This window comes from Nuphar pumila, chromosome 11, assembly GCF_984573655.1.
Source record: "Nuphar pumila chromosome 11, dmNupPumi1.hap1.1, whole genome shotgun sequence".
Lineage (NCBI taxonomy): Eukaryota > Viridiplantae > Streptophyta > Magnoliopsida > Nymphaeales > Nymphaeaceae > Nuphar > Nuphar pumila.
The window spans coordinates 14662139-14680609 of NC_143259.1; the positions used below are offsets into that span (position 1 = coordinate 14662139).

Here is an 18471-nt window from a genome sequence, read left to right on the forward strand (position 1 = left end):
AAGTAATATTCATAAATCTGGGGGTGGTCATACGTAATTTAGCATAATTACGTATGCCTACTTGTAATCTCGTTCCACCTAATCACCTATTTAGATATGTGATTAGGGTTAATGATAAACCGAACTCTCTCCCTCTCTTTTTTTTCTTCTTCTCCTCTCTCTCTCTCTCACTCTCGTCTCTCTAATATCGATCAACGACTGATAACGTCAATACACAACTTGAGGGGGACTATTAGACATGGCAGATATCTTCCGTGTGTTTGTATTTGTATTTGAGATTGGATCCGGATCTGGACCGGATCCAATCTACATATGTGTAACATGTCCAACATATATTGGACATGCTTGTAACTTATTAGGGTTACTTGTAAAAACCGTGTATTAGGTTTTGTGTTTTATATTAAAAGGAAGAGATCACAATTTTTCCTCTATAGAAAAACGTGATTAGTTGCAGCCTCATTTTTCTTTCCTCTCTTTAGCTTCTTGGTTATCGATTTTGGAGAATTCTAACAAATACAAGTGTCAACACAACACTTATAAACTTGATGGTCTAGAATAATAAGATGACTTGAGGTGCACACATAACTCACCTCAATGGCTAACTCTGACCCAACAACAACTAGGCAAAAAAAAAAGATGATAGACAAGACAAATACCATAAGGCAAGAGAACCTACGGAAATATACTTCCAAATAAGAGGTTTGCCAATTTGAAAATAAAATTTCAAATTAAATCCAATAAAGAAAAAAATGTTTTAATGAATAGGTCTTCAGTCACGAACAAGAGTGCACCAATGGACAATCACAAAGGCCACTAAGGGCATACCAAAGCCACTAAGAGAACACACCAAAGAACACAATTTAAAAAATTTCATTAAGAACAAGTGAAGATATGGAAGCCTTCAAAGGTCACCAACAAGAGTCCACCAAATTGATACAAAAGTGGACAAGCATCAACAAGGAACCTACTATGGGATTCACTCACAAACCCACAAAGGGGTATAATCACAAACGCCCACACAAGGGGTCACAAGAACATAAACAAAATAATATTTCATTGATGATAATATGAGAAATGTGAGCCTCCAACAAAGTCCACCAAATCACCAAAGTGGACACACAAAAAGAGCCACAACAAAGTCCACCAAATCACCAAAGTGAACACACAAAAAGCCCCAAAAAAGGCTCACTCAAAATATAAAAATAATATTTTATTGATGTTTAACATATGCAAGAAGCATTTTCAACTCATTAATCCAAAATTATACTAATCACAAGGAGGAATGAACACAAGCCATATATACAAATCCAAAAACATACACATGATATATTCTTTAATAGAGAAATATCTCAAGGTCAAACGTTCATGCCACAATCATTAATGGCACATAAAACATACATAGATATATGTGCAAGACACATAAATATGTAGATGATATGCTGATAGAGAAATCTCATGAGAGCATACAAAACATCCATGGCATGACTAATGAACTAAGTCATGATGACTCAAGATATAAAACATACAATATTTTAAAAAATTAAGGAGCACATCTCAATGAAAGCACCACATAGAATTCAAATAACATGCTTTGATACATGCATAAAGTCATCAATAATCATAAGGTGTTAAAAAAATTCTCAAAATAAATATATATACTTTGAATGAACACGTACACAAATCCTATAAGGGGCATATAGGAGAGCATAAAAATATATATTTTTGTATTAAAGAGTAATAATAAAATGAAGAACTTACTATAAAGAGATCAAAAATAGATTACTTATGAGTTAATGCCAAAACACAAGCACAAGGGCCATTCAAACATGCACAAGAACCAATGAAACAATATTTCATTAAAAGAATTTTCACAAACTCTAATTCCAATTGATTTAAAAAAAAACATTTTACATACCCAAAAAATAACCATAATATTTCAAATAAAATTTAAAAAATATATCATAAATACCTTTTAAAGATAGACAACTAAAAAATAATCATATATATATAAAGATTTAAGATACATACCGAGGCCCACACCATGTAGTTTGATCCATTTAATTTGAATGATAGACCAATATTGGAATTGTGCTCCATGAGAAAGATTAGAAGAGAGAGAGAAAGATATAGAAAAACAAGTCTTCTTGGGCACCACAATCCCCACAATCACACGAGCACTTCCTCACGAATACGATCACGTGATGGTCACACTTCAAATGTCCAAGAACACTATAACTCTGATACCATGTAATGAAATATGTGAAAATACAAAACAAGAGCCTCTAAGGGCTTATAAGATCATAAAGGCAAGGTGCATATGCACAAGTCCACTATGGGACAATACAAAAGCCAACAATTACTACAACAAATATAAAAAATCTAATTTATTGATCAAATACTTAAGCAAAAGCAATAATTAAATCAAAGGAGACAAACCCCTCTATTTATACACAAACACGAGAGAGAGCATTGGGAGCTCAACTCCCCAACGATTCTATGATCAAATGACCGTAGAGCCCTTGCTCTATTTAATTAATGACAAAAATATAAAAATAAGAAATAAGAAATAAGAAATGAAAAACTGTTTCTAATGAACAGTGCCTCTTACAAGGGGAAAAAGACCAAAATACTCCTGACTTCAAAATCAGATTATATATATACGTATATGTATACATGCTATTTTAACATTGTGCTCTGTAATATCAATCTTTGTATCATTTATAGCTTGTGCTACTCTATGATGATAGTATTTTGATTCTACTATGTTGATGGGTATGTTTAGGCCTTTTAAATCGCTTCTTGTGGATGCACACATTAGTTCCTGTACATTCGAAAGATGTCCTACTGTTCAAGACTTCAATCAGTTTTATTGACCATTTACAAGAGGTTCTGGGTGCAGTTCTTGCATCTTGCCCATTGATAGTACCTTTTCCAAACAAGTCAAAGTCCGATCCTTTCTATCTAATTGGTCTTGTGAAGGTACTATCTTTATCCTGTATATACTTTTTTTTCTCAATTACCATCATCTTATTTGCCACATTCACTTCTGGTTTCTGATATCTCATGCTTAGCATGTGGCATGTGCTGGAGGGTTTATTTGGCTAAAATTAATACATTTAAAAAAAGATTCTAATAGTACTTCATTTTTAACATGCATCATCAAAATGATTATAGAATGATCAACCTGATTGTCATCTTGAGGCTATTTTATTGATTGGCTCTTGTGAAATGGGTTTGGATACATTGATAGAAAAAGTATGGGGAATACTTGAATTTGAAAATTAATTTTAATTGGTACTTAAACCCTAGAACGATGCACATCGTATAGGTGGGTATCTATTATTGCAATTAGACAAGTCTGCACAAGAAACAAATTCTCATGCTCCTTACACTGCACAAAAATACACAATTTAGTGCTGAGTAGTTCACATTGAACACAAGTGACAACAGCAAGCATGTTCTTGCGTTCATAAAATTTACTCCTCTCCCTTCCCTATTCAATCTGTCAATCTGATCCTTTCTAGCTTGTCATGGGATATCAGGCAACCTTTCTATATCCATGTGTTTAGCATGCTTTGTAAGCATAGTCACAAATGTCATTCTTGGCAATTTCTTAGTGAAGGAATTTCTCGGGAGATTTGAAAATTTTTGTTTTTTTGGGAAAAATGTCGGGAAAACATATGTTCTAAAAAATTATTATAAAAATATATCATAAAAATAATATGAAAACTTTTTTAAAATAATTTATTTAAGTGCACTTTATCGGTGGATTATAAAATATTTCATTAATACAAACACCAAAATATGCAAAAAAAATCGCACTCTAAGGTGGAAGGTAAGAGAGTAACATGCATGTTATGAGGTATATGGCTTGTAAAGGGACAGAAGATAGTTCCATATCGAAGAGGAGGGAGGAACACTCGTTCCTCCCACCTTTATTTAAGAATTTTGCCTCCCTCTTCTTTGAGGGGTACAATAAACGGGCTGTTCACGTGGACTATCAATGTCATCAGCACATTGTATTTTTCAAAAAAGGCAGGGGTACAAGAATACCCTTCCTTAAAAATTATTCCTTGGGTTGCTTTTAGGGGACTGCCTTAAAATCGCGATAATATTGTGAGAGAAAATAATTAAGCAAGATTTTGAAAATCTCGCGATTTTATCAGGTTCATCATGTTTTGTGATTAATTCGTGATAATATCGCAATATTTTCAAAATCTCGGTGATATTTTGACTTAGCTTGTAAGTTAAAGATCATTGGGAAGTGTTAGGACTGCAAAAATCTGCGCCCCACCAAGGACACCCTGCCTGGGTGCAGTTCCAAACGACCCAGGCATGTCACACCTAGGCAATCTGGCCGTCTTAGCTGGCTAGGGTCTAGAACTTCTCTTCGGCGGAGATGGAACCTCCAAAGGTCAATGGCAGTAATTCACAACCCTCTAATCTCCCGACAATGATCACTTAAATACTAAGCAAGCTAACCCTAGTAGATAACTTATCCCAGTCAAACAACTCTGAAGGATCTAGCCAGATTAAACCCAATGTTATACTAACCCAACCTATTACTAAATTAGATCAAAGAAGTATGTGACCAAACAAAAAAACAAGTAAACTTCTGAACACCTAGGTACATTGCTAACAAGAAGTTTTATGGCACTCTAACAGCTGTAGTAAAGGACATAGGTGGAGGAATATTGCTGCTGATAGCTTTGAGACGATTAGGGATTTGTGCTATTCTATAAACAAATGAAACAACACAACATTTCCCTTTGACAATAAATTTGGTCAGTCTAAGTGGCAGACTATTTCTTACTGCCTCTTGGGTTAGATTAGCATCCAATTGGTTTAAAACTTGGTCAGTTGGTAGAGCATCTTAACAACTTGGGGTAGAGGTATTACAAACATTTAAAGAGAGGACTGAGATCCAAATAGGTGATGGAACTCAATTTGGTTTTGGACAACCCTGTGAACTTAACTGGATCTAACTATTCACCTAATCCTACTCCTTAGCGATTTTCCTCCAGTTCAACATGACAAAGCTTCAGTGGCTGATTGCTGGATCACAACAGGTGTGTGCAATGTCAGACGGAGGTGTTTGCTCTCAATGGGGAAACTCCAGGCATGGAGATGCCCATGCAGAGTTAGGTATGATATAGGTCATCTACGTATGTGGATGGGTTCACATGGTGCTACTCCAAGTTAGGAAGGGTCTTGGTGAAGTCCTACTTGAGTTTTCGTAGAACTGCTGGTTGCACCCTTCTCCAAAAAGGGCAGTTTGAGTTCCAGTGCTTAAATCCTTTGCAACAGTTTTTGCCTAGTTGGCACTTAGTTTTGACATAACAGAACTTTCTCATTGGTTTCTGCTGTGCAACTCTCAGCGCATGCATATTTATTTAAAGAATTACTAGGTCAGTCTATGAAAACTTGAAATTACCATGAACAGATGTTGGAAAAACTGCAATGATTTACTGTGTTTTAGTTGTCAGAAGGAAGCTCATGTGCAATGTGACATCATGAGATTCAGCCCTCAACATTTTAGGGACAAAAATTATTAATCTATGATATCCAAAATGAAATAGCTATATGTATAAACTATAAAATGCCTTCACTATACAAATACAGATCTAATGGGTAGGATTTAAACAAGAAAGAAAAAAACAAGTATAGCTTTCACATCTTGTGACACTGGTTACAATAAGATAAGGTAATGCAGCTCACCCAAATGGTGAATCAATATTTGCTGGTCCTTGATGATATTGTGTGCAGACGGTTTCTCTAAGCAGTATAAGATGTCACAAATTTGACTCCAAGTTCCTGAACGAACATATAGATTATCATGTTTTTGCAAGAATGAAGCAATTTCTAGACTTTTGGGCATGAAGTAGAACAAAACCATTTGGTTTTATGGTCTTAAAAATTTGTTCTTTTATATGAGTTTTTTTTCACCGAGCACAATTAGGACAAACAATAGCTGAGGTTTCTCTTTTCCCCATGAATGTTAGGACCATCCTCAGTATCCACTCATTAAATTGCTTATGCGTCACCATGCAACTTGTCAAGATTTTTTTTTACTGGTGTTTACAGACATATTCAGTTACAAGACTGACTGCTGTTCCTTCCTTGCTCCGCACAATGCTTCCTGCGTTGCACAGTCCATGTGTGAGGCTGATGAAGAAGTGTTTACAAGTTTTGGTGCTGAGTGGAGAAGTTTTTCCTTTGTCTTTGTGGCATATTCTACAGGGTCTGCTGCCAGCTACTGCAATTTTAAATCTATATGGAAGTACTGAGGTGAGCTTCCTCCTCACTTAGTCACATTTATGTAAACTATTGAGCAGTCATATATTTGGAGCATGTCAACTGTAGAAAAGCTGCACAACTTGCATGCTGTCACAATGATATGGGTACGCACGTACGTGACATGGATTTTCAAAAGATACTGCGAGTATATATATGTATATGAGACATTTGGTATTGTTTCCTTAAAAAGTTTTTTTATCTAATACGTATGAAATCATGTTGATATTGTTAGGAATGACGTGTTCATGTATTGTTGTCATTTATTTTGTATTGAAAGGGTATATTAGTCATTTGTCATGGTTTATGTATTATAGTCATATTGTATTTCTGATGAGGGTAGACTTATCTTTTGTCTAACCCTAATGTAAAATATTAATAGTGAACTTAGTTGTAAAAAGCTGCACCTAGGCTCTGCCTAGGCTGCCTAGGCACAGGGCCACCGCCTAGGCTTATGGGTCTAGGTGGGAGGGCCCTGTTTTTCGATCTAGGCTGCCTAGGTTGTCCCCACCTAGGCCGCAAGGACATGATTGTCATTTTTCAATTTTTTGTCTCCTTTTGTTTTCTTCTTCCTCCCGCCCCCAAATGTTTTCTTTTTTTGTTCTCTCATTTTCTTCTTCTTTTTATTTTGTTTTTCTTTTTTACCTTTTTTCTCTTCTCTTTTTCTTCTTCCCCCTCCTTTCACCCCTCCGGCTTCTCTTTTTCTTCCTCTTCTTCATTTTTCCCCTTTTCTTTTTTCATTCTTATTTCTTCTTCTTCCTCATCTTGCCCCTCCACTCTTCTTTTTTTTCTTCCTTTTTATCTTTTTTCCTTCTTTTTTTTTTTTTTGTTTACATGTCTTCATGTTTTTTTGACACACACACGAACACACATATATAAAATCTGTTATATATATATAGGGTTAATCTAACATTAAATTACTTGTGTTTAACATTAGATTAATCCAACCTTATTAAAATGACTAAAATACCTTTAAAAGAAGACCTTTTTAAATATACATGATTACTTTTTGAGATCAATAAGGTAATTTTGATAGATTCATAAAGTTACTTTTTTGGAAAAGGTGTTTGACTTTTCAATTCTCTCCAAGTTTAAAAGACCTATAATGCCCATAAAAGTAAGCATGCATTTTAAAAAATATCATTCTTTTATCGTCTTTTGCATCCATTATGCTTTCGACAAACTTTTAGATTTTTTAGATGTGATTGTTGAGTGTGCATTTTGTTTTATTTATGGGGAAATTCTATTTAGGGGCCAATCTTTTGCCCCTAATTCCAGATATAGGTCACACATTTTTTAAATTCCCAATATGGACCAAACTTTTTCTAAAACTGTAAAAAAAGGGCCCACATTTATTGTTGTCCTTTAGCTCAGATTAAATCATACGTCAAATTAAAATAGTGACCATTATTAAGAGTTCAAACTGTGTACTTTTTCTTTTTTATGAGGATGAACAAGTACTTTTCAATTTTCAAGGGTCAATACAAGTAACCAAAAAGGATTCACATTTTCCAATTTGATGGATGTTGACATGAGGTCCCTGTTCGACCGTTTCTACGAAAAGTTTGGTCCATATTTAGAATTTCAGAAACGTGTGGCCCATATTTGAAATTAAGGGCAAAAGGTTGGCCGATAAATGAAAATTTTCCTTCATTTATTGTCTCACAGGTGGCTTATCGATGCTACCAGCAGGTCTTTGTACCTAGAAAGGCACATCTAAAAGTTCATTGTATGTCTTGCAACAATTAGTTATTTGTAAGGCTGCACATGAGCCAGGCTCGGCTCGTTAAAAAAATTTGCTTGAATGCCCTTTATCCATAACCACCTTGTGTCGAGCTTGAGCTAGGCTTGGCTTGATGTGAGCAACTAAGTCTTTAATTTAATTTTTTTTAAAACAACAGGGGAGGGGTGGGATTCAAACTGGCCACCTCTCATGTATAGGGCCAGCGCCTTAACGGTCAGGTAGCAACTTTTTTGTTGTTCTTTTAGTTAATAGAATATGTACATATATGAAAACTGATGCCTCATATCACTATATGAACTGATCTTAATCAAGCTAATTGAGCTTAACCAAGCTTGATTGCCTGTTCAAGCTCGGCTCATTTATGTGAACCGAGCTTGAGCCCTTGCTCAAGCTCTACTCATTTATTCTCTCATATGAGTTAGATCGGCTCGTTGTGCAGCTCTAGTTATATGCTATTCCTAATCTAAAGTTTCAGTTATAATTGTTGGCTTCATATAAGTAGCATGATCGCTTGATGATGAAGAACCAAGTTCCAGCTTCCTATATATACTTTTGGTGCTTCTGTGAAATCGTAAGCCTAAACGATCTGTGTCATGCACACACATGCTTCTGGCTGTTACAGTTGTGCTTGACATTCAAGGTTACCAGAAAAGCTTTCAGTTGTATCTATATTTTTTAGTATGATACTGTCAGACATCCATTAATAATTTTCTTTTTCTTTTGTCTTGCTGTGAAACTCAGGTATCTGGTGACTGTATGTTTTTTGATTGCAAAAAATTGCCAAAACTTTTGGAGACACAGTTGCTGAGTAGTGTACCCATTGGCCTGCCAATTCCTGGGTGTAAGACAATGCTAATTGGAGAACCAAATGTACCAGATGAAGGTGAAATTTTTGTTGGTGGGGCATGTATGTCAATTGGATACTTGTTCGATTCTTCCAGTACATCTTTGGATTTTGTCAACTTGCGACCTGTCAATGAAATTTATCATGGTGTTCATGGTCAAAACATCATAGAAGAAATTTACTTTAGAACTGGTGATTTTGCTAGACGACTTGAGAGTGGTGATTATGTCTTTGTGGGAAGAAAAGATCGTCTAGTAAAAATCCATGGGCAGCGCATTTCTCTGGAAGAGGTGGAAGATAATTTGAGGGATCATCCTGATGTGTCTGATGCAGCTGTAACTTTTCATTCAAGAGATGAAGAGCAGTCTCATCTTATAGCTCACATAATATTGAAAGGAAAAGATGACTTGATATCAGATGCTCAACAGTTCTATGATGATCACAAGTATGGTGGTTATGAAAGATTGGCTTTGTCCTTCAAAAATTGGTTGGCAGAAAGACTTCCATCAGGAATGATCCCAGCACAGATTCTATTTCTTAGGTCATTTCCTCTGACTTCTTCTGGAAAAGTAGACTATGCTTTGTTGTCAGAATCAACTTTGAGCAAGAAAAGGCACAGAACCGATTATGGACTTGATCTTCACAATAATGGTCTAGAAATTGTTAAAGAGGTTTTGCCCTGCTTCTTCATTGATCACATTTGATACTGGTCTACAATTTTGACTTTTCTTGTTTGTAAAGAATGTCTAAAACTGTTAACATTGTTGTTTATTTGCTCCTTATTGGTTAGGTAATTTTAGGGCTTGACTTTTACATTCTTTTTTACTTGCATTAATTTGAGATTCACTTGTTTCTGTTTTGTATGTTGATTTTTTGTCTTTGAACTGTATCTTGTACCCCATTATTCATGAGTATTCATGATCTATCTTGCTGACACCTTACATCCAGTATTAGACACTGCGATGCTAAAGTACCAGAGTTAGTATTTCTCTGTTCTTAAAGAGTCACACTGAAACCAGAGTTTTTCTCTTAGCTTCATTTTACCAAAGTCAGCTATTTGTATACTGTTTTTGAGCATGTCACAGTTTAATTGCGGAAGTTTTAATTCATTTTTAAAGTCCTTGTTTTTTAAATAGATTGGCAAGCTGGTGGATGACAACCAAAATGATTTCAATACAAAAACCCTTATTTAAGATGGTAAAACTCTGCCAATCCGCTTTGTACCAAGTCTTGTCATAAGTTCTGTTGGCACCTGTAGCTATTCCGTTCTATGGTGCCTTATTAGCATCTGAAGGCTCTGCCTATCCACTTTGCATCTATTCTCTAGTCACAAGTTCTGGTGGCACCTAAGAGATATTCTGATATATGGTACCTTTTTAATATTTGAACTAGTACCTTTTGACCTCCATTATCTTAAAGGGCATTTAATCTACGTCATATAGATACAGGTGTTGTATGTTGGATATGACACATTAATTTCTGAAGTATCGGTATGGGTGTACAACTATATACATACATCTATATATATGCATATTTTTTTTGCAAAGTGTGTGTGTGTGTATATATACGAGTGTATACATACATACATACATACATATGCATGTGTCTGTATATATATAATAGTTAATGAGTTGGGACTGGATAGGGTCAGATCTGAAAGTAGTCTGACGCATACCATGAAGTGCCAGTACTAGTACTGGTGACGCATGGGTACAACACCCTTGTGAAAGTACCCATGTTACATAGATGGAAGCACTTAATAGACGGTGCAATGTGGGTGTGACACCAGACACAACGACATGACATGGACTATATTGGGTGCGATCAACCACATCCAGGCCTATTTTGGTCTAAAACTGGACTCAATCAACTCTGACCGGGTCCATATTTATCCACATTGAAGAAAAGTTAAAAAGGAGAGGTTGGGGGTGAGGGAGGAAAAACACATGCTCGTGGAGAGAGAGAGAGAGCACCTTGTCTTGACCTCCATGGTGGCCCTGACGATTACAACCTGAGTTCTGGGGAGGCACTCCATCTCTCTTTTCTCATTCTTCCTCCTCCCTCCTCCTGTCACCTCACTCTCTCTCTCTCTCTCTATATATATATATATATATAGGATAATACAACTGTGCTAAATGAAATATGCTAAATGAAACATGCTAAATGGGGTTTTCAGGCCTTTTTCATTTTATTTTTAAATTCTGACCGTACAGATGTGATCTATGTACTTGATTTTATAGGGATCAACTCTTGAAGCACTTGATTCTGACACATGGGTGGGTTTCTATAAGGTTCGGAGGTCAAAAATCTTTGTAAAATTTTGAGGCTCCAAATATCATTTTTTTCATAGGAAACACATGATCCAGGTGTGGATTCCTAGTAAATGGAGCATGCCCAACACATTTATGGGGTTAGAACCGTGAAAAAAACACTGGAAAAGCTGAAAAACCCATTTAGCATGTTTCATTTAGCACAAATGTATTACCCTATATAGATATGGGAATTTTATGTTTAATTGTCTAACCTTTGACAAAATTATGTTTAATCGCCTATGTTTAAAAACTTTTCAAACAGGTCCCTAAGTTTCAGCATATTGCTCATACTACTGCTTTAGGCTACTTTTTTATCATTTGACTCCAGTTGACTTATTGAAATGACATTTTAATCATTTCTTTTTTTTTTCAAATGACTAAATGTCACTTTTTGTAGTTGTATTATAGTTAGGACTAAATAAGTAACTTTAGCAAGTTCTGCCGACTCTTTAAAATGATACTTTAACCATTTCTTGTTTTTTAAATGATTGAATGTGACTTTTTGTGGTTGTAGAACAACTAAGGTTAAATCAATTGCTTTAGCAAGAAAAGTGATACATGCGGTCATATGAGAAATATGCTGAAAACCTTAGTTGTCAATGGTGCTAGGTGGTAAGTCCCTAAAAAGGCTAGGAGGTACCCCAAATAAAAAAACACAAAATATGTAAACAAACTGCTAAAATTAATAACAAACATGTATACAACCTAAAATCATCAACAATAAGCAATAGACAAAACATAACATGTCGGCGAATATTGTAAAGCAATTATATTAAATAATCTGCTCAAAAAAATAAAGAATAAATAAACAATTAAATGAACAAACCATACCACTAACAACGTGAATGAACAATATGCAAAAAATAAAATCATGTATACAAAAAAATTAACAAGTCAACAATAGACATAATATAAGCAATAGACAAATGAAAAAAAAAATGAACAATTGAATTTGAATAAACAAACCATACAACTAATAACCTGCTAAAAAAACTAAGAATAAATGAACAATTGAATAACCAAACCATACAACTAACAATGTGAATAAATAATATACAAAAAATAAAATCATGTATATAAAAAAATTAACATCAATAGACATAATATAAGCAATAGCCAAATAAAAAGAAGAAATGAACAATTGAATAAACCAACCAACCTGCTCAATGTAAATAAAAGGCAAATAGGCAACTACATAATTTAAACACAATTAAAGCCTTAACAATATTAAGTTTATATCCAAGTCATACTAAAATGTCATAAGTCATAATTAAACTGTTGGAAGTTCATGATAACTAAAAACATCATATGTAACCAACGTCTTACGACTCTTATATGCTAATCTTCATCTCTAAAGTCTAAAATATAAAGATCTTATTTTTTTATGAGCCAAAAATTAGAGGTGTGTCGGTAAGGATTTACATCAATAGATGGAAGGAGAGGGGGCAAACACAGGGGGAGAGAGGGAACCGGGGAGAGAGTCTGCTACTGCCGACGTGAGGAGGGGCTCGGGTGAGGTGTGTCGGTAAGGATCGGGGTCGGGGTCACTCAGGGAGAGAACGAGAGAGACGAAAGAGGGGGCTCCCGAGCGTATAAAGGGAACCCTCCCTTCGTGCTTAAATAGAAGCACCGGGGGGGGGGGGGGGGGGGGTTGGGTCTGGATCCAGATCCATTTTTTTTCACGGATCTTACACACAATGTCTCTAATGGACAAGATACAATATGCTACAAAAGGCAAACACCAAACACACACACAAGGAAGAGGAGAGAACTTTAAAATAATAAAGAATTTATTATTGAAATTCTTGAAAAAGCATTAAGGAGAGATGGGGCGAAGACCCCATATTTTATTAACAAAAAGGGACCCATAGAGTCATTGGGAGCCCCCAAACGGTCACATTTTGTGACCGTTGGGGGTATCCCAACGACTCTAATGAGGGCCCCTTTTGTATTATTTAATGAAATCATAAAAAATAAAAATAAAAAGAACAAAAAAATAACTCTATTAGACACATTTTATACGAAAACGAAAAGACTAAATTGCCCCTAGTGGGGATTACAAAGGATTAAGGGAAATATATATATATATATATATATATATATATATATATATATATATATATATATATATATATATATATATATATATATTAACATCCCCCCCCTTAAAAAATGACGGTGAGATCATCGAAAGTTTGCTTAGAAGAAACGAGAATCTAGGGAATGGTAAAGCTTTGGTAAAAAAATCTACAAGCTAGTACTTTGAAGTGACGTATGAGAGTTCAATAGTGCCCCGTAAAAACTCATCTTGAACATAATGCCAATCCATCTCAATGTTCTTTGTCCGTTCATGAAATGTATGCTTGCTAGCAATGTAGATGACACTTTTGTTGTCACAACATAACTTCGAAGGAATAGCGATAACTCCTATATCTTTAAGCAAACTTCTTAACCAAGAAAGTTTAGTTGTAGTGGTGGCCATTGCCCTATACTCGGCTTCTGTGGAAGATAGCGAAACCTTCTGCTGCTTACATCTCCAAGAAATTAACGATTCTCCAAAAAAAAACACAACCTGTGGTGGGGTTTCCACCCAAATCAAAGTCAGTATAAGCAATTAAATTTAGAGATGAAGAGGATAAGAATAACCTTTTTGTTATGGTTTCCTTCAGATAACTGATAATTTGCATGACAGCTGCCATGTTAAGAGCATTTTGGAACTGACTTGCATTGTGTACAACATGAGCAATGTATGACTTGGTAATAGACAAATATGCTAGAGTTCCGATTAATTGACGATAAGGAGTGAGATCTTCTAAAGGAGGTCCATAATTGACTCTCATCTTAGCATTGATTACTTCTGAAGTTTTTATTTTCTTTTCATCAGTTAAGCCAAACTTAGCAATAATATTTGATGCAAGCTTCATTTGAGACATAACATATCCTCGAGGAGAATATGCAATTTCAATCCCTAAAAAATACCTTAGAAATCCCATGTCAGACACCAAAATTATTTTAAAAACATTTTTAATAAACTCAATGCCCTTTTTATCATTCCCAGTGATGATCATATCATTAACATATAACAATAAAATAATTATGTGATCACCTACATTCTTAACAAAAAGAACATTATCAATATAACAAAAAGTAAAACCACTATCAAGAACAACTTTACTAAAGTGATCATACCAAGTTTTTGAAGCTTGTTTAAGACCATATAGAGCTTTAGTAAGTTTAATTTTTTTTTTCTTTCTCAATCTCAAGGCTCCGCGGAGGATCCATGTAGACTTCTTTTGATAGGTCCCTATCTAAAAAAACATTTTTGATGTCTAATTGGTATATAGACCATTGTTTAATAGATGCTAATGCTATTAAAGTTCTTACATTAGTCATCCTAGCAACCGAAATAAAGGTTTCCTAATAATCAAATCCATATTCTTGTGTATATCCTTTAGCAACTAACTTAGCTTTGTATATTTCTAATGACTCATGAGTCTTAGTTTTGACTTTATAAACCTATCTACATCCAATAGCCTTTTTTCATAATGGGAGACTTATAATTGCCCAAGTGTTAGCTTTGTTGAATGTTTCTAATTCAGGTTTCATAGCATCAATTCAATGCCGATGTTGCTTGGCTTCTTTAAAATTGAAAGGCTCGTGATAGAAGTTGATTATCATTAGACAAGTTCTATAATTTGGGGAAAAGGAATCATATGACAAATTTTTTAGGTCTACTACTCCTACATCGCCTAGGCAAGGATTCTTTTACTTGGTCTTCTAAGGAAATGTTTTGTGAGTACATGTTAAAAGCATTTTGATGTTCATTTCCCTCTCGCCGAGTATGCACATGGATATCATTGGGATTCTCATTAGGAGAATTATCATTTTGATGAAGCAATTCATCATTTTGATGAAAATTGTCTTCACAAACATTATTATAAATAGTATCATTAGAATCTTTAGACTCATTTCTAGGTAATAAATCAAAGAGAAAAGAATAATCAACATCTTCCTTGGGTTTTTGAGATTCAAATCCATTTTGTTCTTCAAGAAAAGTCACATTTCTTGTGATATAAAGCTTGTTATTTTTAACATCCTAACACCTATATCCCTTTTGATTTTTACCATAGCCAATAAAAGCACATTTAAGAGCTTTTGGTGAAAGTTTATCTTGTCCTTGAAAAAGAACAAAGCATTTACAACAAAAAATTCTTAATCTTTTGAAATATGAAGATATTTTGAATATTTTTTTAAAGGGAGAAACATTTTTATGGATGAGGATGACATCCTATTTATACTATAAATTGCGGAAAGAACAACTTTGGCCCAAAAGTTCTTTGGAATATTTTTAGAAATAAGAAGAGTTCTTGTTGTTTCAATAAGATGACTATGTTTTCTTTCGGCAAGGCCATTTTGTTGGGGAGTTTTAGGACAAGATCTTTGATGAATAATGCCGTTTTATTTAAGGTAGTTTTGAAATTCATTTGACATGTATTCTCCTTCGGAATCAGATTTAAAAATTGTATATTGTTTTGAAATTGATTTTGAATAAGGATATGCAATTATCTAAAAATAGAAAAAGCATCATATTTGTTTTTAATAAAGTAAACCCAAGTGTATCTAGTGAAATTATCAATAAAGACAACATAATATGAATATCCTCCTTTAGACATAACGGGTGTCGGTCTCCGTACATCCGAATGCACTAATTCAAATGGTCTCTTAGAAACAAAGTTGCTATGTGGATAAGGAAGATAATGCATTTTTTCAAAAATACAATCATTGTATGTAAACTCTTTTTCATTATATATTTTTTCAAAAAATGAAAAAGATACAACTTAGAGACACTAGGATGACTAAGCTTTTTTTTTGCCAAGTGACATCTTTATATTGAACATGATTATAAAATGATTTGGATGACAAGGACAAAAAATCTATATAACATAGGTCTCCTCTTCTATGGCCTTTACCTAATCCGCTTCTCGGACCGTAGATCCTGCACATAACAATTGGTAGGTGAAAAAAGACAATTCATCCAAAATTGGTTATTTGAGAAATAAAGAAAAAAATTTAAGTTTTGGAATGATTTTAATTTTTGAAAAATAAATTTCTTTAGGTTTGCTTAATTTTTTTAAAGGTTTCCCATTTCTTTAACATCTAATGATGTTCTATTGGCCGTGAAAACAAATGATTTAAAAGAATTAAGGTTTGGTTTAGATAAAAGAGATGCATTTGAAGTCTTATGAAATGAGGCACCCGAATCAAAGATCCAAGAGGACATACTGAGAGTTGATAAGACCACGACAACGGAGGTAGAAAGTGTGGAATAGTTGTTTCTCATGAATTGTTAGAGATTTTCCATAAGTTAAGCAATGGAGTCCTTTATGTCTCTATATCTTCTTGATTCTTCACTTGAATTGATTGAATTATCTCAAATGGAAGTCACCTTCTTTTTAAGCTTAGGACAATCGGGTTTAAGATGTCCCGTTTTATTACAATAGTGACAAACAATTTTTTTTCCTCCACCATTGTTATTTTTTAAAAAGTGTGAAAGTTTTTATGTAATGCCCCAAAATCCAGGACTTGTAACCTTTAGAAGAATTTGGAAAACCTTTGAAATCATTCGTTTATCAGATAATAATTCAGCGAAGAACAGGGTTTTTGAAATAACAAGTCAATTGACTTTTGGCGCATTACAACGCAAACTTTCATTTTCGAATTCCGTACCACCATTGAAAGCAGATGGTTTCAAAATGCAGTTTCAATAATTAGGAATTGTACAACAGATTTGCAACTCATTATATTTATTAAAACAAATAAAGGAGGTTTTATAATATAGTTTAATTAAAAAGAGACTTTCAAAGATACTCTTATTACCAATTTTACCAAAATGTCTTTAGGAGCAAAACGTCAGGGAAATAGCTTCATCTTGATTTCATCACGTCATCGTGCCATCACAAGCTATATCATTCTGTTCACCACCTACCCATGAAATAGGTCAGTTTCGCGAAAAACTAGTAGGGGTGCAAAAGATAAGAAGGAACAAAGACTACAATAAGCAAGATAATTACTAAACTAAACAGGAGAAACAAAACTAGCATAACTAACCATGCATGCTGTCGAGTATGACAAACAAAACTTCAGTAAAACAAATAGCTAAATACGAGAGCAATAATGACCAAAGTGCTAAACAAGCAAATTACACAACTATAACAGTCTAACTAACTCTACAGGTAGAGAGTAACTAACTCCACTAAGCAGTATAGTAAGCCGAGTAACTGAATAAGATAGACATTCATAACAGAGCTCACAATGCATACAATTACCACTGAATTCTTGAGCCTACCGGCAAATAACTACATTAATCATAAGGTGCAAGCTATTGCACAAGCGGTTTATAAGCTACGCGCGATAAGCAATCACACAACAACAATTATATATTAATCACAAGATGTGGGTAACTTATAAGACAAACAACTACGTTAGTCCTATTTGTAAACAGTTCGTAGATTACGAGCTGTAAGCAATCACATTCGTCATAAGAGACTCAAGCCAACAAGTGCTACATTACAACAAGCACCAAGTAGTTCAACCAGGTCACATGCTAATATATTGCAACTAGCATAATACTATTATCATAAGCATTTAACTAGTACGAGCAGCTAGTTATTACTAGCAAAGAACTGCGTAAGCAGTTCAACCAACTAGAGCAACGCCATAATAGACGTGCATAGTTCAACGAGTAGTACGTTGAACTACAGAGCAAACAAGCAATTCACGTCACAACACACACATCTCATAATAATGTGAGTAAGTTATATTTTGTTTTGATTATTAGCTGGCCATTGTGGGTACGCACAAGACACAAAACGTAGAAACAATCGAGATCGATCTAGGGGTTTATTATGTTATGTATTTTATGATATCCTCAATGACTGACGGGGTCCGCTCCTAAGGGGATGACCAATGACCAAGAGAGTAAATCCCTTAAGGCATAAGTGGCCCGCGGATGCATTCGAACTTCTACAGAAGTGACCTGAAAGCTATCTTTTGTAGCATTTTCTCTAACTCTGATGACTGGGGAAGCCGAGTCATTTGCTTGAAATAACCATTAATGGCATATCCATCAGAGTTTTGTACAATCCATCCTCTCTCTTGATGAACCGTTCCGAACGGGCACGACGGGGGTTTCTTAACCGCCGTCCCGTTCTACATGCTTTGGTCTTTTGACTCACTCGAGCATCTTGCCAGTGAAGGCACAACGTCACCATTATGTG

At 34.7% G+C, this 18471-nt stretch overlaps 1 protein-coding gene across 3 annotated transcripts in view; it reads left to right on the forward strand.

The window, feature by feature from the left end:
• The window catches only part of LOC149822073 (putative acyl-activating enzyme 19), a 98626-nt gene that overhangs the window by 21627 nt on the left and 58528 nt on the right, over positions 1–18471 (forward strand). For all 3 annotated transcript variants that reach the window (XM_089981536.1, XM_089981535.1, XM_089981537.1), the window contains exons 3-5: positions 2783–2979; positions 6085–6288; positions 8780–9553. In XM_089981536.1, the coding sequence (XP_089837662.1) occupies positions 2783–2979; positions 6085–6288; positions 8780–9553 (1175 nt within the window). The remainder of the gene's footprint in view (positions 1–2782; positions 2980–6084; positions 6289–8779; positions 9554–18471) is intronic.